The sequence below is a fragment of the Columba livia genome, chromosome 9 (genome assembly GCF_036013475.1).
Source record: "Columba livia isolate bColLiv1 breed racing homer chromosome 9, bColLiv1.pat.W.v2, whole genome shotgun sequence".
In the NCBI taxonomy this organism is placed as follows: domain Eukaryota; kingdom Metazoa; phylum Chordata; class Aves; order Columbiformes; family Columbidae; genus Columba; species Columba livia.
The window spans coordinates 24,321,046-24,344,945 of NC_088610.1; the positions used below are offsets into that span (position 1 = coordinate 24,321,046).

Below are 23,900 nucleotides of genomic sequence, written 5' to 3' on the forward strand. Positions count from 1 at the left end.
AAAGCTACTGATTCTGAATGTTTTTGTTTTTCAATATGCTTTTAGCCCTTCAGATTGCAACAGGAATCTGAACAGTACAAAGAGCAGGGAGGCAAATAAAAACAACTCTTCGTGAACTGCTATTAAAACGTCAGAATTTTTGAGAGACGCTCATGAGTTAGGGGAGGGAAAGGAGCCAAGCTGTGGTTCTGCTGTCTCGTGTTTGTCAGTGAGGGATGGTCTGGCTTGTGCTTGCTCAAGGTCTGTGAGTGTGGCTGGGGAACTGCCAGGAGGCTGTTTTCTGTCTCTGCTGTGTACAGTTAAGAATTTGTATTGGGAAGTTTATTTGGACAATTTTTTTCCAACTCCGTGGATTATTTTTCTCAAGCAAAAAAATACAAGTTGTGCTACTGACATCATGGGGAGAAAACCATCAACCAACTCATAAGGGCTACTGCTTTTTGGATGATTCCCAATAGGAAGAACTGGTCAGCTTCAGCAGCCACTATGATGAGATTTGGCAACAGGTGAAGACAGAGAAGCGCAACTCCTCAAGAGGAAAGGGAGACTCCCCATTCATCCACCCTGGCTGTCCCTGTAGACCAGCCAGTACTGCTAGCCAAGTCAAAGGTGGTATCTTCTTCACAAAAAAACTTTTGAAATGCAATGCCCTTTCTAGAGGGCATTTCTTCATGTCCTCCAAAAAGCAGAGCAGGATGGGACAACGTGGGCCAGTGTGGAAGCGTGAGAAATGCAACAGGAGCATTAAGAAGGTGAAAAGGGAAGGACTGTAGGAAGATTAAAGTAAGAAAGTGAGGGGATTGGCTGGAATTGTAGAAGTGAGTTTCAAGATGTGGGGCCAGTTGCAGCAGAGACAGGATTTCTCGCAGGCTTTTGGGGGGAAGGATAGGGCACAGAGCTGTTAGGGGTCAGACACCCCCACGGCTGCCTCTGCCCTCCTGCACTGCCAGGGCAAACTCACCAGTGCGGTCTGGGGCCTTGCTGTTCCGCTCACAACTCTGCAATTAGTAGGCTGAAATTCAGGAACCCACTTTTTTTCTCAGCCCAACATGAGACAAATATTATTTTTAATACTGTATAAGGCAAAAGGAGACATTACGGAGAGGGAGAGAGGCTGGAAGGTCTCACTGCTCTCTGCATGGACAGATTTGTTTTGCATAATGTTTTCTGACTTGTATTTAATGGTGAGTTGGCTCTTTCCAGCAACTAAGCAGGGGAGGAGGGACGGGAATATGTTCCCAGCCTTTGGCCAAGAGTGTCCCAGAGCGTCCCAGGCATGACCTCGTCCATGTTTATTTTGCTTTCTCTACAGCTGACCCAGATGCTGGAACTCGAAACTCGGGCCCTCCTGGCCTGTTGAACGTTTGCCCCTTGTGGTACAGCATGTGATGGTCCCGGGAATCAGGTTGGGAACAGTACCTGGAAGTGTTTTTCTCTCCAGCAGACTGTTTTGTCCGTTTGCATTCCAGGAAATCAAAACCCGTGAGAAAAATCCTGGGAGAGCACTGCCACCCAGCGGGGCTGGCGCTGGGGATGGCCGCGCTCAGGCACCGACCTCTGCTGGTGTGCAGCAGCACGGAGAGGAAAAACCCTACAGGCAGAACAGTAAACCATCCCAGAATAGAACAAAAGGGAAATCAGGTTTTGAGCTGCTTTATTAGGAAACAGCTACAATGATGTTCAGTGGAACCAGATTAGCGTTTGTTTATATTTGCAGCCTGTGCAGTCTTGCGAACTACAGCAAGGTTTGCAAACTGAGATAGATTTCTTTGGTCACGCAGAACTGAAAAAACAACAAACGGTCTCTGAGCAAACAAACTAACAAACTAAATAACAAACCAGTTTTAACCTTATCTAATGTGCCAACCACTGGAAAAAAGCACAGCTTTGAAGAAAACAATGTTACGTTTCACCCAAGTTACAAATCTTTCATTCCAAAAAGCATCTTCTCTTTTTCACTAGTAGGTGCTGCAAATCCAACTTAACACAATAAATAGTTGAACAAACTTCAGGACCAGGCTGAGCCAGTTCAAGCATTTTTTGAGGAAGTAAAATTCCCATGTGCATGTCACATTTCTTTTCCTGATTAGAGGTATTGTGTTGGCCGGAGTAAACTACAGCTGGTCCCTTTGTTTTTCTGTGGAGGGAAGGAATTAAGATAATTTAAGGATATACTGTACAGAGGAAATGCAAGGACTGAGCATATATACAGATACTCCCCAGGGGACCCCAGTGGTGGTATTTCCATCCATTGCTGACTGCAGCTAAAACACATCATCACTGCAGCATGTGCCACAGGAGCACAGAGGTGTTGGGTTTCTTTGCAGTGCTATGGTCAGACAGAAACTGCCCCGGGCACAATCCTACGGATATGTGTGTAAGACTTCCTGAGGGTAACGCTCCCATGATGAGACACCCCCCGAGGCAGGACACACTCTTCGGTCAGCTTCTGAGTTTCAGGGTCCCAGCACAGTACTGTCGCGATGACTTCGTTCTTTTCATCTCGGCCCCCGGTGATAAACAGCTTGTTGTTGCAAGGAGAAATCCCACAACTGGCTCTCTCATGGGTGAACTGGGTCACCAGGCACCATGTATCTTCCTGAGGGCTGTAGGAGTAGAGTGCTTTCATGGCCCCACCTGGAGACAAAAGGAATATCGGTTTGCACTGGCCATTCCTGTAAGAGATTTTAACTAAACCACCCACTTCAACAAGCCTCTGTTTCTGACATTGGTAAGAATGATTTGTGTGCCAAAGTTAAGAAAAAACACAAGGTCACAGGATACTTCATTGTTTTGAAAGCCAGATCTGCAGAAGGCCACTTATTGTTCGTGAGGATGTGGAATCTAAAGCCAAAACAAACTGCTGTAGTCATGCAGTGTGACCACAGTAAGCCCAGCAATAGACCTTTCTTTTACCTGGGTCTGTCTTCAACTGTATAGAATAGGGCTGGGGAAACCTTGAAGCCATTGTCTTATTGATGAGTTGCAGCAATGCCTGTGATCCTACCTGCTGTCAAAGTGAGCATTCATCCATTGTAGTTATAATAAATATTGGTTTTGGCAATACTAATCTAGTATTTCAGAGATGATCAAGTCACTGTGGGGTGACTTAAACAAGTTTTATTTCCCAACTGGAGCAGACTGAAAACATGCACATTGTTATTTATAGTGATTCATCTGGTGGTTGGTAGTTCATCAGTCTGGGTAATTTGATTGCTTCGGATGCTCTTTTATCTTTTAAAGCTCAGGTGGGGCTGATTTCTATCCAATTGAACTAGATTTGTTTCTCAGACAGGGAAACTGTAGGTTTACTGGTGAAAGATGCTGAATGAATGTAACTGGAGTATTGTGTCAAATTTTATGGGGGGTTGTCTCAGCTAGCCTGTCAGTCATGCCTTCTCTTTCTGTCTCTTATCTTGTATGAAGAGGGTGATGTCAGTCCCTGTGCTGAGGAAAAGCACGAGGTATTTACGGTGCATGCATACATACCTGTGTGTGTGTGTACACGCACATTATAAATCTCCCTTCAGAAGACCATTTACTGTTTGGTGATACCCTGGCTCTGCACCAGCCCACAGCACCATATTGATTATACTGCAAGTGAGAAACTTTCTGTGCCGTGGCTGAGGACAGGGACTCTTCAGAGCTGCTGTTTTGGAAATAAATGTTCCTCTTTCCTTCTTTTGGTTTTTTCTAGCACTATATAGAGATGTGTGCAGGCTCTCTCCTCAGTTCAGCTCACCACTATTAAACTCTTGTTCTTCCATCTTTGCTTCCAGTTCTGGCAACTGATTGAATTAACCCCAAGAAGGATCTAGTGAAGAGGTCTACATCTTTGGGTATCGGTGGTTCTACTCCCATGACCTGCTCCTAGTACTCATATCCCCACATAAATCTCTGTAGTGTCCCTGGAGAGGAGAGGGGACATGATATAGCCGTGAGGTCATGCCCTTGCCACTATGAACCCACCTTTGGATGGCTTTAAGTTGTCTCTGGGCTCCAGCTTTCCAAGATACCTACCACACTAACAAGGAGTTTGAGTTGATGACTGTCGTGAATGCGCCGGATTCCCATCCCTCACTAACCTCAATGGGAAGAGCCATCTGACCATTTGCTTATACTCCACAGAATGTGTGGGTAAAACTAACACATAGAAACAAGCCCTGATACATCTAGACAAGAAAGAACATTAATGCTTCACCTACCCACAACATAAATGTGATCACGGAAACTTGCAGCGTTGATGCACTTGGCTTCTACTGGCATGGGAGCCCTCAGGCTCCACGTGTTGGTGGCAGGGTCATAGCACTGGGTCTTGTCCGTCGCCAGCTTCCCATTGGGTCCTCCCCCGATCACGTAGAGTTTCTTCTTGTAGCTCGCTGCTGCAAAGGAGCTTACGTTGACCATGAGGGGAGCAGCCTGTGTGACCGTAAGAACTCATTAGTAACTGTTTTGATTTCCAGTAGTCAGGCTGATGCCTGTGGGGTGGGAGCCTGCTGAATTTTAAGTCAGATGTCCCTTTTAAGATGATCAGTAGGGTTCAGAAGATGACATTTCTAGGGGTGATGGAGAAGTACATTTCAGCTTTTTCATAAGACTGTGTAAACCTCTTGATAAAAATATGCTCTGTTCAAATGTTGTTATTAAAATTATATTGTCAACAATTGAAAAGCTAGGAAATGTCAGAAACGCCCCAAATCTCCTTTATGTAGTTATTTACATTGAAAAAACACAAAGAACTTGTTCATATTGGTCTTCCTACTTGCAGCTGTAATTGTTAGATTCCTCTGCATGGTGTATAATCTAAAAACTAGAGTTTGTGTCTGCCATTATGATGCCTAATCTCATTAATTTCTGCCAAATACTCTCCTCTCATTGCTTGAATTACAGCTAGAACTGTTTTTTTTTTCCCATCCTGTTTACCTTGAAATCTGTACTTTCAACTTAAATGTATAACCCATATCATATATAATGTACAGGTTGATATACACATTATATGTTATGCATCAGAGCAGTAGTTTTCAGCCTGTGCTCTGGTTGATGTGTATTGCGCTCTTACTGATGTATGAACTACTAGCTTTAAAAGCCAGCTAAGAAAAGGAAAATTAGGCATTAGACGTCTCACAGGCAATGATTAGCAGGCAATCCTGTGATTTTTACTTTCTGAAGGATACGCATTTCTGTAGAAAAATATATTTAGGGTCTTCACAGACCAGAAATACTTCAAAGAATTGTACTAGATCCTGTCTTGTTCCTTTCTATGATTCAAAGCCCTAACATTTTCTGATTAAAATGTTCAAATGAGTAAAATGTTGTATGATGCGGTATCTCACCTCTGACCAGCAGTTATGAAACGGATCGTAGGCTTCCATGCTGTTGATTCTCTGCATGCCATCAAACCCTCCAATGACATAGACTTTGCCACCCAGCACAGCCATTTTATGCCTCCATCGCCCAATATTTAGATACTCGATTTGTATCCATTTGTTGATAGAGGCGTTGTATTTCCAGACATCATGCTTTGTTTCTTTGCCACCTGCAGTGTACATGACACTTGTAAATATGATAGCCTGGGTTGTATTTACTCCAAATCTCCAACATGATTAAATTTTTAAACTCTTTCTCATAATATAAAATAAATCATTGGTCATTATTCTTAATTACCTACACCAATGGCCCAGCCCTGTTATACAAGAAGAAAATTTCTGCATTTAATTTGCTTAGTAGTGAGGGAAACTCTGCACAAGTTGTACAGCCAAATATTCAGTAAATCTAAATCACCGTTCCTCACTTTCCCAGACCTCAACCACTTCCATTTTCAGACTGAGTGAATGGCCAGCCACACACAACATGGTGACATGCAGGAGTTTTTTGTGCATGACCTGGGTGTTGCAAGATGCTAAGAAATGACAAATAAACATGATTTCAATAAAATAGTGGAGGATGTTGCCATCGGTGGTGCCAAACCCCTCGAAAGCCAGGCCTGTGCTGGGGGACGGCCCATTAGCGCAGGGTGGATCCAGTCAGCCAGCCCAGGGGTTTACATTGCAAAACTAAAGACCTGACTCTGAATTATCAACCGCAGTCCTGCATGGCGTCTGACATGTTTTACTAATGAGCCTTGGGATCACATGGCTGGGATCTCATTTTTGTACCTCTTCCTCTGGTCTCTTTCTCTACTGGCTTGGATTTGCTTCATGTTTATAGGTCAGAGATCTGAATTGGACTCTGCAAACTCATTCTAGAGCTGACTTGCAAGCGAATCTTTACTCATGCTAAAGCAGAGAGCAGTGTTTTAAACAAGCGCTTTTGTTTGCATATATTTTTTGGTGCAACTGCAATACCCACTGATCTAGTTAAGCCTGAAACCACATTTACAGACTGAGAGCTTTTTCCATCATCTGCAACCTGATTAAACATTTGCTTCACTGGTGAATATACTGAAAAGAGAATTCATATTCCATTGAGAAAGTGTCTGCCTTCATTGGTATTCTGTACTGCAGCCAGATCACTGCAAACTGATGGAGCTCATCTCTGGGCCAAATAGCAGATTGAATAGGAGATAATTAGCATGCTAGAAAGAGTCGTTTGTAATGCTTTTGTCTCGGTATTTTTCACATGTATGTGTTGAATTTTATTTGCACTCAAATAGCTGAAGTGGCTGAAGGGCCTGAATGCAGCATTCATGGTTACAAAGGGGCTGTGAGGCTGCAGGTGTTCCTTACCCTCCCTCGAAATTCCCCTTTTACACCAGCCCGTTCTCTCCTGCACAGGCTGGAACTCACGTAGGAGCCGGAGCTGGATGGGGTGGTTGAATTTGCTGCACATCAGGGGACAGGGAAAGATTTTTGAAAGAACTGGAGGTTTATTTTATTTCTGTACTTTCTCTAGACCACAGTTCTTTCTAAATTGAGGGAAAATTGTAACTAAGTTAGTAAAAGTAACAGAATGGTGAGTGATAATTCATGTCATTTTTCATTACACTACAAATGGAGTATTTCCGTCCATCCAGTCAAAGAATTTAAAGTTTTTGGGGCCATGGTGATCTAAAAGTAGTCATTATCTCATGCAAAGGACTTCCCTATTGTTTGGATGCTAAAAGAGCAGGGAAGACTCCAAACTATACCAAGATACTGAGGGAAAAGTGCACGTGTGAGCAGAGATCAAGTTAGGAAAGGTGCGAGTCAAGTTAGAAAATAACGGAGTCACAGGAGCTAAAAGAAAGAAAACAAGAGTAGGAGGACACACAAGGAGGAGGCAGATGTTCAACTGGGATTGAGACACTAATAATTTGGTTTAGCTGAAAAGAAAGTACTAATGACTTTGTTCCACTCAGCCCTTTATTTTATTGGGAATGGTGAAAAGGAAATAGGAGAAAAGCTAAGAAGGAATGGAGGAGGGAGTCAAAGATATGAAAGTGAGCAAAGAAGGAGGAAATAGGACCTGTGAGAAAAGCAGCAAGAGGAAAGCCAGTTTAGACTCACCACAGCAGGGGAGGACACAGCCTAGACAGAACATAAAAGAAAAGCGGAGAAGAGGAAAAGATGTCAGGAATAAGAGGAAGCAAAAAGCCTGTGACCTTGAAAAAGAGGGAAGGGGAAGAGATTAAAGGCAAATGGAGAAGAGACCTCTCAACTCAAGGGTGTGAAGGTGTGAGGGATGTTCTCTAGAGGGATGTTTGACTTTGGCTCCACTCTACAGCCAACCTTTAACAGAGGGCATGCTGCCAGAATACAAAGAAATTCCCTATGGTGGGCTGAAAGGAAAAATCTCCTTTATTTGTAACCAGGGAAGGAATAATCTAATTTTTACCCCAGGATAAAGATTTAATAAACTTTAAATTGCAGTGAGGTAATAAAAAGCTGTGGATTCCCAAAAGTGAGAATGCAATGGAAGATAGTTGAATAAATGCAATGGACCACTATCTATACTTAAGCAAAGCATTCACACTTTAGCTCTCCCTCCTCCTTTCTTCTCTTCTGTCTTAAGTGAGCACAGAATGTGGTGGACGATTTTGCAGGAAAAAGTGTCCTACCCATGGAGACACTGCTCTGTATCGTGGTCTGTATTGTGACAGTGATTGCAAGCTTGCTATCACTTTTCCTTTGAAAAGCAGAGCAAGATCATCATACTTGTTTTTGACAGGCCATCAAAACCAGCTGTCAAACTGATTAGCGAGCTTGACTTTCACCCCTTTGATTGTCAAAGTAAAAACTCCATAGCTCCAGGATCAGACCCCTACATGTAGCTCAGCTGTATTTGTGGGGGAAGTTAAATGTGCCTCCTGAAGCTCTCCGGCTGAGGGCCTGCAAATGGTATGTTCAGAGCCACGCTGAGTCTGGAACGTGGGCTTCATCTGGCTTTGACAGTTAATATCACCGTTAGCAAGTGGGCGCTTCTGAGTCCTGTCTGATGTGCTGTTGAAGTGCCCCTGAAAGTGCAGTCTTCAGGTAGCAGACAGGCAGTGGTGACAGTTCCCTGCAGGTTCTTGACTGATCCTTACAGAACGAGCCAGATTCTGGTGGACTTTTGCTTACGCATGTGGAGCTGCAAATAGGCTTATTATAAGAAGATGCTGGAGGAATTATTCTTCATTTTATGTTTGGTAAGCTGTTCTCAGAGGCCCTTCCATGGGCACAGTAGCCGAGCATGCACAAAAAGTAACCATGCATATGGATGAATATTGTTTGAAAAGGAATCCTGTGCTAAAACTCCTGCCAGGGCCAGGCAATATCCTCACACATCCAGCACTTTCTGCAGCCGGTTCAAAGCCAAAGCATTAGGAATACCTGTAGTGCTTAATTCTACTCAAGTTGCCTCAAGCATTCTCGTGAAAAAGCTGGAAATAAATGTGAGAACCCTCAGCTCCCCTCTTCCACTCCCAATGTCATGTTCCTTACCCGATATGTAGACTTCATTTTTTAGCGTAATGCATGCAAACTCCACCCATTTTTTATTCTCATTCTCCGTCTCCTGCTCTGTGATGGGTAATTTTGCTACTTCCAAGCGGCTTCGCCTCAAAGGATCCAGGCAAGTCACTTCTGCTACAAACTTCTCATCTTTTGTACAGCCCCCTATGATCATAAACACCTCAGACTGGAACTCGTGCATCCTGGGCTTGGTTCTTTCTGTAATAATCTAAACGCAAGCAAGATAGAGTGAATACACAAGGCACTTACACCTACAGTCACAGAAAGGTCTGGTGACCTTTTTCTGATTACCTGTTTTGTAAATCACTACTGGCTTACATCAGCTGAACCAATTATCAAATGCTCTTTAAGATGAAAGCCTGGAAAGCATCCTAGAAGCGTTCAGCAGAGGTTGCTGTGTCCTTCTTTCAGCAGGATTGCTCCAACACTGGACTCAGTTGCCTTTGCCTACCCATGAGGATCCTTTCAGATCCTCCTGGGAATTCCGAGGCTGGCACTAGAAGCTACAAAGGTGAGCACTAGTGACAAGGCTGCGTGGGTGTGAGGCAGCTGAAGAGGAGAGGTTTTATTTGGGCTGACAGAGTGAGGGCAAGGTGGGAGGGCCCTGGGGGCTGTGTATGCCCTGAGGAGCTTGGAGAGAGCAAGGCTGCAGTTAGCACTAGCACAAAATAACCGCTGTCATTATTTGTCCTCAAAAGATATGTTAAAGCATCAAAGCAATACCAATTCTCTACTGTGGGTATTTTTTTTTAATTGGTTTCTCTGTTTATAAGCCTTAATTTTAAGATAAAACCAGAAGATTTTCTTAAAGCCAACACCAGGATCTGAAATGTAGTTAGCTCTAATTTACCGCCTGTTGGCTTAGTTTATTGACCAAGTCGTTGTCTCAGGGACACTCGGAAAAGTCACTTCCCATGTAGATGTTCACCAGGAACAAAGAATGTGGGGAGTGCTTGGAAACTTATGTTCTACCTGGAGGAAATGCTTGCTTACAAGCAAGTGGAAATAAGTGCATGAGTGTCCCAAGGTACACCGGCACTATGCTGAAGGACAGAAGGAATAACCATCTTTATGCACCCCCGCCACCCCAGTTTTTCATACTGGAAGAAGTGCAGTGTAAAAGGTATGGGGAGCACATAAAGTTGTTCCTCTGCTTCTTCCGTGTCACAGGCCATTTGCCAATTTGCAGACGCTCAGAGTCTGCTGGGAGAGGTCTGCACTGCTCTGCAGCAACCTTATGTCTGGTGTGGATGGGATTGCATGCCCCAGAGAAGTGGTCTGTGGACCTGCAGGTTCAATTCTGTGGCAGTAGCCAGCTTGCTTACAGTTTTACTTCTCTTTCTAAACTACTTTTAATATGTTTCTATGAACTGGCATGATTTATCTATATTGAAAAAATATTATTTACACAGACACAAATTTTGTATTTTCCCTATGTTTAGCAAATTTTTAGGCAATTTTTTAAAAACATGTGTCCTAGAACTTGCCACCTTTCAGAACTCTGTTTTTAACACACCTGTCAGGGTTGCTAGGCATTAGCCCTGGGGAGGGTGGCTGCCAGGGCTGCCTCTGTCAGCGGCCCCTTTGAAAATGAGCTAATGAGTGTTCAACCCTGAGCAACACTCCCTTTGTCTGTCCCGAATGGACCTGGTGGCACGGCTGAGTGAGGCAAGGCTTCCTCAAGGAGTTCCTACGAGACTGGCCAGCACTGCCCTGGGTTGTTGTGTACCATCTTACGCAGCCACTGGCACAAAGAGTCCTTGGTCTTTTGCACCCTGCCAGTGACACATTCACTGTTGGCGATGGATCCACAACATGCTCCTGGGGCCTCCTGCCTTCCTCGGGCTCTCTGACTGAGAAGGCACACACGTTTCCTCACATGCTCACGTAACTTTGGTCCTGTTGTGAAATCTGACCTCTGGTTGCTCTCCCCTCTAGCCCACATGTTGGGCCAGGAGATGTGGCTGATACCTAACTTTCCAAAGAGGATGGGCAAGTGAAGAATTGGAGATCCACCACGGCCTACCTTGAGCTGGCAGGACAGGACTCGACTGAGCATCAGGATGAACCTGTCTCTCTGGGTGCAGGGACCTCTGCAAATGAGGAAGATAGACAGACATCTCCTCTGGGAAGAGACCGTCTTCTTCAGGGGGGTTCTCTCTTTCTGAAAGATTTCCCCCCATAAGTAATGAATGGAGGTGTTACATATTTAGATTTGAAAGAATCATTACAGACTGAAGCAGTTTAGTGAGAAAATAATTCTTCATTCCTCAGGCTTGAAATATTAGCTAAGAGGGTGAGGTCTCAGGAGTAACACCATTTGCCTTTTTACTAGGGAAGTCACCTGGGTTCTTTGTTTAGCTATGCAAGTGTGTGTATGAAGGGTTGAGCTCAGATGTTCACATACAGGAAGTTTTATGCTTGAAAAAAAGCTACCAAAAATTTCCAAGCTCTCTAAATAAGCAGGATAACTGGTAAGGCACGCCTCGACTTTTCAGTAGCACCAGTTAGTGAAACTTCACTGCGAATACCTTTTTCTGTCTCATGGTGCTGCTCCTTCTGATGGGATTTTTGAGCAGAAGCATGAGACATTTAGAGAGAGCGGCAAGTACCTTCTTCTTTTACTCACCTCATTGCCTGACAGATGGTACATCCTCGCTTCCTGGAGCAAAGGAAAAACATCTGGACACTGTCTAATGAGTTGATCGGCTTCAACGGTCTCTACAAAATACCAAGGGTCCAAGAGGGGCAGACGAACATTCTCCAGCACATATGGCAGGAGAGGAAACCTTTCCGACTCCTTGTAACGAACCCAGTTCATTACAGTTTCGAACACCTGTGCCTCTTCCGTGACGTAGAGGTCATCGCTCTTCAGCGTGCTGCAGAGAATGTCGGCCGGCAGCTCCAGGAACTCCTCGTAGTTGAGGACCTGTGTGAAGTTCTGGATAATATAGTTCTGCACTTGTTGTTTCAGGCTCTGCAGGGAGTGGGCGTCAGCCAGCCTCAGGATGCCAACGCAGTTCTCCGGCTGGAGGGCTTCGGTGAGGAAACTGGCGCAAGCATCTACCATGCGAAGGAACTGTGGATGAAAAAAGCATGTGTAAGCACAGAGCAGTTGCTTGTATTACTGTATCACAGAGAGCTATGGAGCTTTTTGAATCTTATTTGTTTCACAAAAGTAAAATGAGTTTCTGCCATTCCCCTCACCTCCATGATGTTTCAAAGCACTAGCTAATGTGGAGTTACAAAGCACAGATAAGGTCCCCAGGCTTCAGATGTGCCTGCCCTGCTTCATCTGGTATGTCAGCTCAGATCAGCCAGAAGGGAGTCTGGTTTTGGAGTGCAGGTGGCTCCACTTGGTACATTTATGCTCCCACCATCCCAATTCCAAGCGTGTCTGAGGCCTTGCAAAGGTGGTGGAAAACCTGTGCTGGGGTGTGGGAGGTTTGGGCAAAGTGCAGCCACCCCAGAGCACATGGGCATGCTGGGCATGCTATCCTGTACTAGGGATGTGGTGGGAAGAGATTGACCGTCAGCAAATCTTTGAGTTGCCTGACAGCCAGGCTTGTCTGGCAAGCATCTGTTGTTGCCTTCGGAGGTTTTAGTGACCTTTGTTTTCCTTGTCATCACCATTGGTTCAAAAACACATAGATGTGCTTTTTACACACAGAGTCTGCTTAATCAAATGACTTCCTGTGCTTGCGTTCAATAGGGCATCACAACTACTTTTATTAGTTTCCTTTGCACAGTGGCCCTGCCTGAGGGTCCCAAATGTGCAGGTCCTGGACCACAGATATCTGTGGGGCATTTGCCATGAACTGTTAGGTGAGCTGGGTTACTGGTGATTATTCAAGAATTGGGAACCAGTTTGGGATAGAAGTGGTAAGTCATAGCACTTCATTGTGGGCTTTCTGTCACCTCTGTGATTTCAGGTGTGGGTACGGCATCAGTATTTTGTGTTGATTTTGCCACTGAGCAGTGCAAACAATGACATACAGAAAGATGGTTCAGAACTGACGCTGTGCATTTCCGTCCATCCTTTTTGGGTCCTTTTTCCATCCAACATCAGCAAGTAAACCATTTAAACTCATTCTGCCCCACTGGGGAAAGTTACACAACAGTAACCTAGGGGCTAAGAGGAAGCGAAACATTTTTAAACAATGCAATATGTAGATTTGATTCAGTAATTAGGGTAGAACCTTCCAGACCCGGCGGTGTCGTGTTGACATATTTAGGCTGTTTACCAGAGCTGAGTGATCACAGACGCTGCGTACAGACTACCTGGTTCCTGTTTTACATTCAGATGTGGTCAAGAGTTTAGAGAAATGCAACCGGCTGATGAACGAGGGTATGCGAGGTCTCAGAGTATGTTGCTGCCGTTGTGATATAAATATGTCAGTGGCATGCTGTGGCATCGCGGCAGAGCTCGGCAGTCCCTCGGTGCCTCCACTCTCACGTTGCCTCTTCTCTGGGCTAGCACAACGCTGACACTTTGATCTCACCAGTGCATTTCCCTGAGGAAAATGGATCTGAAAGGACTGAAAGGACTTTGCCAACACCGGGCAGTCCTCAGACCTGAGGAAGGTTAGGCATTAGCCCTTTAAAAGCTGTAAGTAATGAGATGCAAAAAAATCAAATCTGGGATTTGTCAAGGTCACTCATCAAGTCATCTGCAAGTCTGGGAATAGACACCAAAGCAATGTTCTCACCAGCCTACAGCCCAGCCACTGTAGAGTGCTCTAATTATTTATACATGGCTTGCTAAGAGTGATACTCATGAGATGACACCAGAGGTTTTCTCCCAGGCGGTGCACACTGGTCTTAACGGCCACGCAGGCACCATTGATCACGCTGGGGAGCTGTGTTCGGGGCCAGATGAATGCGGAACTGCGAGGTGTGGGTGTGAGAAACAGTTCCCGCTGAGGGCTTAACCAGAGAGGTCGGACTGTTCAGGAGTGTAGCGAGGCAGGACTTTCCCTGGCTGCTGCTCCGCATCTCCATGCTGCACTGTCTCCCCACCAGTCTCTTCATCTAGAGACAAAACTCCCCCCAAAAGCCCCCCAGATTTGCTGGGCAGGCTTCAGTCAGTCCCACGAGACAGGTGACTCAGGAGAGCACCCGGGAGGGAGACTCCCCTGAGCCTTTGCTTCACTTGCTCTCATTATTCTTGAGGAACTCCAAGTTTTCTTCTTTCCCTTCCGTGAGTGCCCTCCTAATGCTGCCCCAGGCACTTTAAAAGCTCTGTTCCTTGAGAACAGTTTCTTCAATAGCTGGTCCTTCTCCTAATACTCCTTTGAATCCAGGTTCTTGCTTGCTAGAGACATCCCATATGCATACTCTGCTTCCACTTTGCCTTCTCTCTGAATAATAAAATTTATTCTCCCCCTTTAAGTCCTCTCTTGTCCCAGCTTTTATTGAACTGCCTAGCGTAAGCAGTGCCAGCAGCCCTGCTTCCTGCTATAAGCACCAGAAAGGGATGGGAACAGTGGTTGAAAGGGCTCTTATTCATAATCCCTCTCTGTATGCAGTGCATCTTGGGGTTAGATCCCACTCTGCTGTGGCTGAAGGGGCAGCACGTCCTGGCTCGTCAGTGGAACCTGCGTCCCAAGGGAGCCCCGCAGCAAGGAGCCCCACAGCAGGGAGCCAGCCAGGCGGTGGGGGGCACAGCGACCCTTGCAGGGTGGCTCTCCAGGGAGTTGGTGGCTTTCTGAGCCTGTGGACATGTCTCTGATCCAGAGCTGCCCAGAGCCCCTCATTAGCAAACCATGTCCTCCTGGCTGGTGCAGCTGGCACTGCGCGGTGGCTGTGGTGTAATGAGCTATGTCCTGCGCCGGCCACCCTGGCCCTTTACTGCTAAGTGGCTACAGGATGGTCTTCAGAAAATTGGCAAGGTATTTTCCTTATAGTGTCTTGTTCATGAAAAGTGAATTAACTTGGAAGAGAGGTGCTTTGGGAGTCAGTAGGGCCACCAGGCTGGTGGTGCTTCAGCTGTGCCCTGGGGCAGAGCAGCCCTGCTCTGCTGAGAGCAGAGTGATGCAGCTCAGGGACATCCTCCACTGTTCCCACTGCAGCTGGCATTTCCATGGCAGTGGTCATCACAGCCCTTCGCCACAATACTGTTTCTTTTACACCTGCTCAGGACCTTGCTTCCTTCTCACCATCTCTTTGCTCCCACTAAAGCAGCTGATGTGGTCCCTCACCCAAGCCATGCTGAGGGTATGGGGCAATACACAGGTTCCTGGGGAGGCAGGAGGGGCATAGACAGATCTGAAGGCTGTTGTTGAATTACTGCAGGTGAAGCAGAGCTCTCTGCCACAGTGTGGAGAAGCAGCTGAGATCCTGGCCCTACCAAGAGGCGAAAGGATGAGCTGCTTTGTTGGCTGCTCTGCAGGGAGACCTGGTGGCAGGGGGTGCTGGGCTGGATCCAGGATGGACACCAGCCTTGTGAGTGTGGTGGCTGGACAGCTGCCACCCCAGACAGAGAAGGTGACTATTCAACTCGTGTTGCAACTGTGCTCTGGGTGGAAAAAATTTGTCTGGGTCACTCCAGGGTGAGGCTTGGCTGTTCAGCAGCTCCCTGTCCAAACCCTCCACCTGCTTCCCCCAGGAGAAATGTGCACAACGCAGGGAATCCTGCTCTCTCTGAATAGCCTTCCACCTCTCCCTGCTGTCATTTTCAGCTGCATTTGGTCAAAACTTATCGGAAGGGACTGAGGGAATGCATAATTATGTAAAACTTTTTCAGAAATAGTTTCTAGAGAAAATGGAGTATCTATATTGGAATATCTGGAACTGTGCAAGTTATTTCTTCTTTGGTTCTTTGTCAAATCTGAGAAATTGAAAAGAGGCACTGACAAAAATTGTTGCTAGTCAGATAAAAAAGTTCTATTTCGAATTTCGTTTTCTCATGTCATTAATTGGAAAGGAAAGAATTTCCCAAACAAAAATGTTACAATATATTGCAGCATTGACCTTTTTCAGATGTTGATATATTGACACAAAACATTTGTCTCTTTCAAGTGTTTGTGTTTGTTCTTCAGCATAAATAGCAGAGACAAGTTGGCAGAATGCTCATAGTTACTAAATCTTTTTTACACAAAACACGTATTCAGTCAGAAACCTCAACCATGTATACTGTGGGGCTTTAAGACTTTATAAATGTTGACAGTATCCAAGATCGTTGTAGTAAGAGTGAGGATTGCTGCTTTCAGTAGAACATTCCTGATTTTCTAGGTTTTTGAAGTTTACTGTTCTCTCTCACAGCACCCTCATGATTTTATCATTACTCTAACAGTGTTTGACAGTTTTCTTAAAGCACCAGCCTTAGGAGGTAAATTTAATGTTGATTTTAATGACAAATAGGGAAGAGAAAGGAGAACTCATAAGTTAATGCTTTTGATAGTTTCAGAGGTAAAAACTAAGGAAAAACAGTTCAGAAGAAAACACAGTTCAGAAGGAAACAAAGAGATCACAGAAATGTGTCCTGAAAATGAACCAAACAGAAACTCTGAGTGCTACCAATTTGCAGTACTGATCTCTTGAAAATGTGAGTAATTCTTGCACTGTGACCCCAGGTGCCATCAAAGCTACATAACCTTTTCTGAGTTATCTGGGCGAGAACTTTGTGATAACCTTCCTTTCTCTCCCCACAACAAGTACCAGCTCCAGTTACCCCAAGAGTCACAGGTTCATTTCAGAGCAACATCTCCCATGTTTGTAAGATCCAAGAATCTGAAGTTCATAATGAGCCATGATGATTATGGAGTCAGGTGTTTCTTGCCTTTCTTAACGCAAAGACTGGAGACACATACACACATTGGCGCTTGGCAGGTTATGCTGGTTGCAATTTGTTAGCAATTTACAGCTCGGTACCAGGGACTGCAATTTGGTAGACCTCACAGGTGATTTACCAGACACGTGAATACCTCATGGACCACAGGCTGAGTAACGCTGCTCAAGTCTGACTTCCCACAAGTCCTAGGTTGTGACTAAAATCCTTTATGTCAACAATCCTCCAAAGGAGGATGCTAACTTTGGCTGGTAAGCCTCCATGTCAAGGCAATGGAGAGGGAGAGATGAAGTTACCCACTAAGTCTTTTGGGCTGGAGGACTGACCCGCACCTGGGGGAGCACTGTCCCCCCAACACAAACCTGCTGCCTGGCAGGCGGCATGTGGGAGCATCTCCGGAGACAGAGCCTGGCTCTTTGCCTGTTTGCACGGCTCCCAGCACACCAGCATTCCCACTGCATGGCTGCAACTGCCATTTTTTATCACAATGTAAAGAAATATGAAGCAAAATGCTTCCAGAACCCATTAAATCAGGTAAGTTTGCAGTGTGTTAACCAGGGTAAGACATGGTGTTGCCAGAGCAACAAGACTGGATCAGTGTGTTTATCTGTACCTGAAAGAGGCTGGCGGCTTCCAGGACTTTCTGTACATTTTGCTTTGTGATGAGCATCTTGCTGGTGTAAGTGTAGTCCAGGAGTATATTCATGGTTTCTGCATCAACTCCTTTAAGTATGATCTTCTCTTCATATTTCTCTCTTAAATCATTGCAGAACATGGCCCTGAAAAGAAAGATGTTTAGCTTTTACTGCATCCCAGCCAGGATGAGGCATTCTGAAAACATTTGGTTACATAGATTTCAACATAGAATACTGAGATTGCTTCATATTTACTACAATTAGTCCTGTAGCAAAGTAACAAGGAAAATCCTTTTGTTGCTTTCCTACCTGTTTACTCCTGAGTTTGATAAGGCATACACACATGATGGATACCCCAGAGCTGGACTCTGCCATAGACATGGAGCTCCGTGGCAGCACAAGACAGCTGGAACCTTCTCTGGGAAGCGCTCTGTGTCTGGACTGATGTTTCAGAGCAGCTGGGATGTCTCACCTGATGGCTTCTTACAGACTCTTGCTGTTTCTGGTACAGCTCATTAAGCCCAAACCTCCAGCCGCTGGCATTCTCCGTACTTCATTAACACTTAACACATGTACTTTATAACCCTTGGCAAGGGCAATACCCTGCTGCTTTGGAGCTGCTGAACACTGCTTAGGCTGAACCCTGAGGGCCAGCCCAGATGCACATGGCTGATAGCCTCGCCTCTGAGCTTCCCAACATATCTTTGACTTCATTAATACCAGGGATGGGCCAGGAGGGAATGGCTTAAGAATTCGCTTCTAATTATGAGAACAACTTCTCCTCTGCTAAATTTTGGTGGGATTGTAGAGTTGGTATGTCTCGGCTAGAAAAGTATTGAATAATCATGAATTGGAACTACTGTTAACCAGAAAGCACAGTGATCCATGCATGTTGATGCCACCTCTCCTTTGGTGGATAATACTGCATTTGAAAGGCGGCCACCACACTTTGGCACTAGTCAGATATTTCATTATATAAATCAGAAATTTGTCTAAGAGCTATTTAAATCCACTTTGTGTTGTGATAGCTGCATAGCAAACACACGCGTCTTCATCTGCATTTTCAATTAATAATTTAAAGTGTTTCTTCCAATGCTTTTGCTTTTATTTAGAAGTTTGATCGGTTGAATCTTGTTCACTGCATTCAGAGAGGGAGATTTCACATCGTTTGGAATCTGGATCAACAGATTAGGAGTATGTGAGTCCGCTTGTAACTGTGTTGGTGAAAAACATGTGAAGATCTAAAGTGTAATTAGAAGTGCTGTTTACCCTGCATACCCAGCCCTTCTTTATTAGTCATGTGTGATGTTAGCAGGACAGTGCAACCTAGGAAACAGCTTGAGATCCAAAGTCTTAGGCCATGCTTTTCTTGTAAAAGTGGTGCCAGGATAAAGCTGTCTGATTGACACATCTTACTGGAATGAAGATGTTAACAGTTTTTATTGCAAAGCCATTAGGCATGATGAATGGCAAATGGATGGAAGATAACAGCTGTTCCTTGCTTTAAGTGCTACCTGTTCCTTGCCTCAGCAGCGATTTTATAGCAAGAGAGCTGGTATTAATTATCTCAGTGTACAAAACTGCCTTTTGGTAAAGAGACCTAACTTTTGAGCAGGAAACTTGGGCAGAGAAGTTACTTGTCAGAAAAAGACGTTCAGCCAATATTTTCATTTTCCCTTCATTCAGCTCGTTAGAGGTTTTCGATTCACAGTTCTGCTCCATGGTGCAGTTTCTGCTGCCACTGAATTCAGAGTATTTGAAAGGCATTAAGACAAAATGCTCCTTAACTTCAGTGAGAACAAGACTGGGACCCTCCTTCACTTCTCTCCCTTTTGGCCATGTCAGATGTTGTACATCTGGGGCATGTAGGCAGGTGGCCATTTGAAAACAAGAGCCCTCGGTACCCACTTCTCCCCAGGAATGGGGTTTCAACACAGAGAGGGAGGTTTGTACGAAACAGCTGTTTCAATGGCATGGGATTGATAGGCGCTGAATGCTTCATCTGAGTGAGAAATAGGCCATTGTAGGACGCAGGTGTTGTCTGCTCTTGTTCCGTTTATCTCTTAGACTGGAGACTCTGATCTTATATTTAACCATCCCTGTTGGGGAGGTGAGAGCTCTCAGTTCCGTCCCGCAAAGCCGGAGTGTTGGATGGAGGTCAGCTGGAGATACCCAGCGTTACACCATCGCAAGGCTCTTCCGAAACCAGCCTTGCACAGGGATCTTGTCAAAGTGCCTCCCCCTATCTCTCTCCCAATCTGCAAAATTGCGTTAGAGCTGCCATCCAGTCCCGATCTCATAGGGTAAGGATTCACGCAACGTGGCTGCAACCTGCAGAAATCACACATCTAAAGCACCACAGGCTGCCACCTGTACTTCTCTCTAGACAGTGGCGGGGTGAACAGGGCCACAGTGACCAGGAGAGCTGAGTCCTGTACTGGCCATCCTTCTGCTCAGGTGGAGTGGACCTCGTTCCCACCCTGTGTGCCAACCAGAGGGGAGACCCTGACACCACTCAGGGCTGATCAGGCTGAGCTTCTCTCCTGGAAATTAAAATGCAGCCTCTGAACCTCCAAGTTTGCCTGTACTTACCCAGAGAGGTGTGTGGTTATTTTCTCTGGGGCTCTAAATTCAGATGTGTCTACTAATTTAATTGTCTGCTTCCCTGGTTCATGTCCCTGTGTAATTCTAAACTAGGTCTTTGAACCAACTCTAAGAAATGCACGTCTGAAGTGAGTGGCCCAAGACCAAGTTTATATACCTAAAAATGGGTAAATTTAGAAAAAACTGGGAGAAATCTCCATGAAATACATGAGGCGTAGCAGTTTGTGAAGCACTTTTTAACCACTCACCCACACTGCAGTGCTTGTGCTTGGAATTACGAACCTGATTTCAAACAACCATGCTGGAATTTGAGGATGCTCTGGAAAATATTGCTTCAACCTGTCCCAGTCCCATTCTCCCACTACCTTGGTCAGCTTGTATTTCTCTTCTCTGCTTTGTTATCTTCACCCAGGTAAAGCGGAGAGTTAATTGATTTATGTCAATAGATGCAAGAGGTGTCAGAAGCACTAGTCTGCTCTCAAACAGTACTGAAGGAAGGACTAGAAGTCATTAACTTTATTTAGTGGTGTTTAAGTCAGCTGCTGCAGACTGCTTGTGTTGTGGCACCCAACGTTCAGGAAGGTGGTTGTGTAACACGCTGTTGCTGGGGTCTGAAACCTGTGACTCACAGGGTGTCTTTGCTCTGCTCCTGTGCATGGGTGCTTGAGGCCCTCTAGTAGCATGGAAAGTACTCATAGGAATAGTGTGATTTATGAATTTCTTCTTTCGTTGGGCCCATGCAGCTGCTGGTGAATTATGGCAAGACGAAACAAGCCACCGTGTGAGCAGCAGAACTAGTGAAGCTCAGTTCCCTGCACACTTGTGTCCTCCTTTCCCCCCTCACAGTAAGCTCAGCTTCCCCTCCCCAAGCCCTCCGTCCTCTCTCGCTATTCCTCTCACACATTTCCCGTCCCTCTCCAGAGGTTCAGCTCTGTACTGGCTGCCTGTGTCTGGCCGAGAAAGGGCAGCATGTGCTTTGTCTGGCTCTGGGGACCCGTGTGACACTGGCCAGGACACAGTGCTGGTCACCCAGCTGAGCACTGTGGGCCCTGCTCCTGCCACCTCCCCTCTGCCTGGCTACTGATTTCCATCACACTTGTGGGAGCTTCAGTTTTGAGATTTCCACCTTCTGCCAAACTTACATGAAAACTAACCCAAAGAGTGGTGACAAGAGGCACTGACAGGCAGGCAGAGAGTGGGATACAATAAATCTCAGCTCCGTGGGAAGCCAGGGCAGACAGGAGCACCCTGGGGGACAGACCCTACACATCTGCAATTGCCTTGGGATGAGGTGACCTCCAGGCAGGTGTCCCCCTTCCTTCCAGGGGCAGGCTGCTTCTCGGGGCTCAGGGGAAAACCAACCAGCAGTAGTTATCAGCAAACTGCCCTATCTGTTTTTAACTATTGAGGCCCCTTCTGATTGCAGCACCTTTCCTCCTAGTGGAAGAGGAATTGGGTTTTTTTCGAAGTAACATTATGGTGATTCTCATTTTAACTTGTGCATCTGCTGTCCTTCCTGCACACGATGCTGATAAGAAATACTTGGGCATCTCCGCTTTTAGTTGTATATTTTCACATGTGATCTATGTAGTCTATATGTAGAAATAATACCCATCTCTGTATATGCACAGATACAATCTCTATTATGAGATGATAAAGACAGAACTGTTCTTCCAGACACTACCAGCAAAGCTTACTAAAGTCCATTAAAATTAGCTTTCTGCTCATGTCACAAGTGGTCACAGGTTCTTTTTTCTCATGTTTCCTCTGTAGCTTTACAGTCATCTGACCACTTTAGCAGTAAAAAAAGAAAGAAAAAAAATCCCAGCCATGCAAATGCGATTGTCTAAACGATAGTGGAAAATCTGTGTTGAAACTGAAACTGAGTTCCTCTGTGTGTCTAAAATTTGTTCTCGCTGGCCAGTAGTCTCAGATAGACTATCTATTCTAGTACTGGAAAAATGAAAAATTCAAGAGGACCAGAAGGAGGGGGTGAAATGGTAAAAATTTTACCACAGAATGGTAACGTGAAAAATTATCAGGTTCCTCAAACCTACTCCTTTCTCAATAAAAATACAGCATGATCTGCATAAATACTGCTTTCTGCCTGGATCCCAAAGGGACAATACAAGGGGCTACAGGTACTTGTTTGAAACACCCTTTTCTCATCCTCTTGTCTGTCGGCCGTTCTCCGTTTCTCTGCGTGCCTCCCGCGGGCTTGCTGAGTGCTGGTGTCAGAGCTCTGGCAAATCCACAGCTTGGCACCTGCCTTAGTTATAAGTCTCCAACTTTAAAAAAAGAGCCAAAAGGCGTCAGAAATTACAGACTCACTGCAAATTCGCAGAGTTTAGCGCACAGTTTGCACTCCTTGGAGATCTACAGGTCAAGCCTAAGAAGAAAAGTATGTTTCTTGGTTTTGTTTCTTAAATGCCTTACCTGAAATAGTTGCTTGCTGCAGCAAGGACCACTCGGTGACAGGAGAATTCCCTGCTGTCCACACACAGGATGACGTCTGTAAGGGAATTTTCAAGCCGAAGGTTCTCCAGACCATTCTGAAGCACCAGAGAAAGTCCTGTATCATCAAACTTGACCTTTTCACCACTCGAGACTTCCACCAGGTCCCCCATTTTTGTTGAACACTCATTGTCCAAAGAGATCTCAGGCTCCTCAGAGCTCTTCTCCAACGTGTCCCCCATTTTCTGGCCAGCACCGTCTCATTCTGTTGGTGCTTCGATCTAAAAAGAGCTCCGAAGCTTCAGACGAGTCACACTGCAGAAGTTGGGCGTATTTCCTGTCCAGCGGTCTCCGCTTATCTCGAGCTGTCACACACATAACAGGAAGCCTTGCACTTTCTCATCCTGTTAACACAAACAAAGGCTGGGTGTTTTTTTGGTGAATTTCAGGCAGTATCAACGTGTTTAGAAAGGACTTAAGATGCCTCTGGATGTGAGCAGATTACAAGTGCCGGGGAAGGCCTGCTTCCCACCCTCAAATGTTCGCTGTTATCCGGATCTGCTGGCTGGACTGATAGGTGCACCACGCGGCTATCAAGTCACTCCTGCCAGGATGGGCTGCCAAGGGGAAGAGGGTTTTATTTTAAATTTCTTTTTCCAGGTATGTGATTATTAAGCACTGAGCTGGTTTTAGTTTTGGTTTTGGTTTTTTGTTTTGGTCTTGGTTTTTAATAATACGCTCACATATTCACAAAGCCCTCCAAGAGGCTGGTTTTGTCCCTCATGACATGTTAGCTGACAGACTCTGGATGGCTGTTCTTTAAGGCTAAATCGGCAGAACTCTCTCCAGGACATGGAGCAGCATCAAAGATGTTGCAGCTGATGGTCTCCAGGCCAGGCTGCCAGGCACAGTGATGTCCCTGGTGTGTCCATGCAGCCAGTGCCATGCCACCAACTCTGGCCAATAGTGGAAGCTGAAGGAGGGAGTCCGGGGAGCCACGTATCGTACCCACCATCCCCATTGCTGGAGATAGACCGAGTCACACCTACACTGAACTTGCAGTCCCCAGGATAAACAGGGGTAGCGGTGGGCCAGTGGGCTGAGCACCCGATGGTGGGGCTGCTGCTAGGAGCACTGGGGCTGACCCTGCAGCACGACAGGAGCAGACCAAGCGCAGGGCTGAACCCTTTCTCCTAAGACTGAGTTGGATCTACTTGGACCTCACCTAGATGAGAAACTGACCCAAGTTGATGGAGATAATAAGCCACACAGCCTGTTGAAAGGAACAAGGTAAATCCCTTGACTCGCTTAGGAAGGTTTCATGCTATGGTGTTAGAAAATCACCCTCCCTCTCTCTCCCCCTAAGAGGAATGCAGGTCTAGCCGCACGCCTTGGTAGCTTGGGTCCTAACCAACGTTGCCATTGTGATACTTACTTCTAGGAATCCTCGTTTGGCCAGTCCTCATGTTCTTATTTTGTGTTCGGTTT

General features: G+C 45.6%; 2 protein-coding genes across 3 annotated transcripts in view; one reads left to right on the forward strand and one right to left on the reverse strand.

The window, feature by feature from the left end:
* KLHL24 (kelch like family member 24) overlaps nt 1–23,900 on the forward strand; it is a 76,334-nt gene that overhangs the window by 17,795 nt on the left and 34,639 nt on the right. The window contains exon 1 of one of the 2 annotated variants that reach the window (XM_065074296.1): nt 11,910–12,030. The exons of the other annotated variant lie outside the window; for it this stretch is intronic. The gene's annotated coding sequence lies outside the window, so the exon portion shown is untranslated. Of the gene's footprint in view, nt 1–11,909; nt 12,031–23,900 lie in introns of those variants that run through there. 2 annotated transcript variants of the gene reach the window in all.
* On the reverse strand, nt 1,638–22,970 carry KLHL6 (kelch like family member 6). The gene is made up of 7 exons (XM_005515395.3): nt 22,395–22,970; nt 17,333–17,498; nt 11,560–12,009; nt 8,901–9,138; nt 5,334–5,536; nt 4,206–4,419; nt 1,638–2,637 (listed from the first exon to the last, which is right to left on the reverse strand). The coding sequence occupies exons 1-7, from the start codon at nt 22,652–22,654 to the stop codon at nt 2,336–2,338; spliced, it is 1,833 nt and encodes a 610-aa protein (XP_005515452.1). The 5' UTR covers nt 22,655–22,970; the 3' UTR covers nt 1,638–2,335.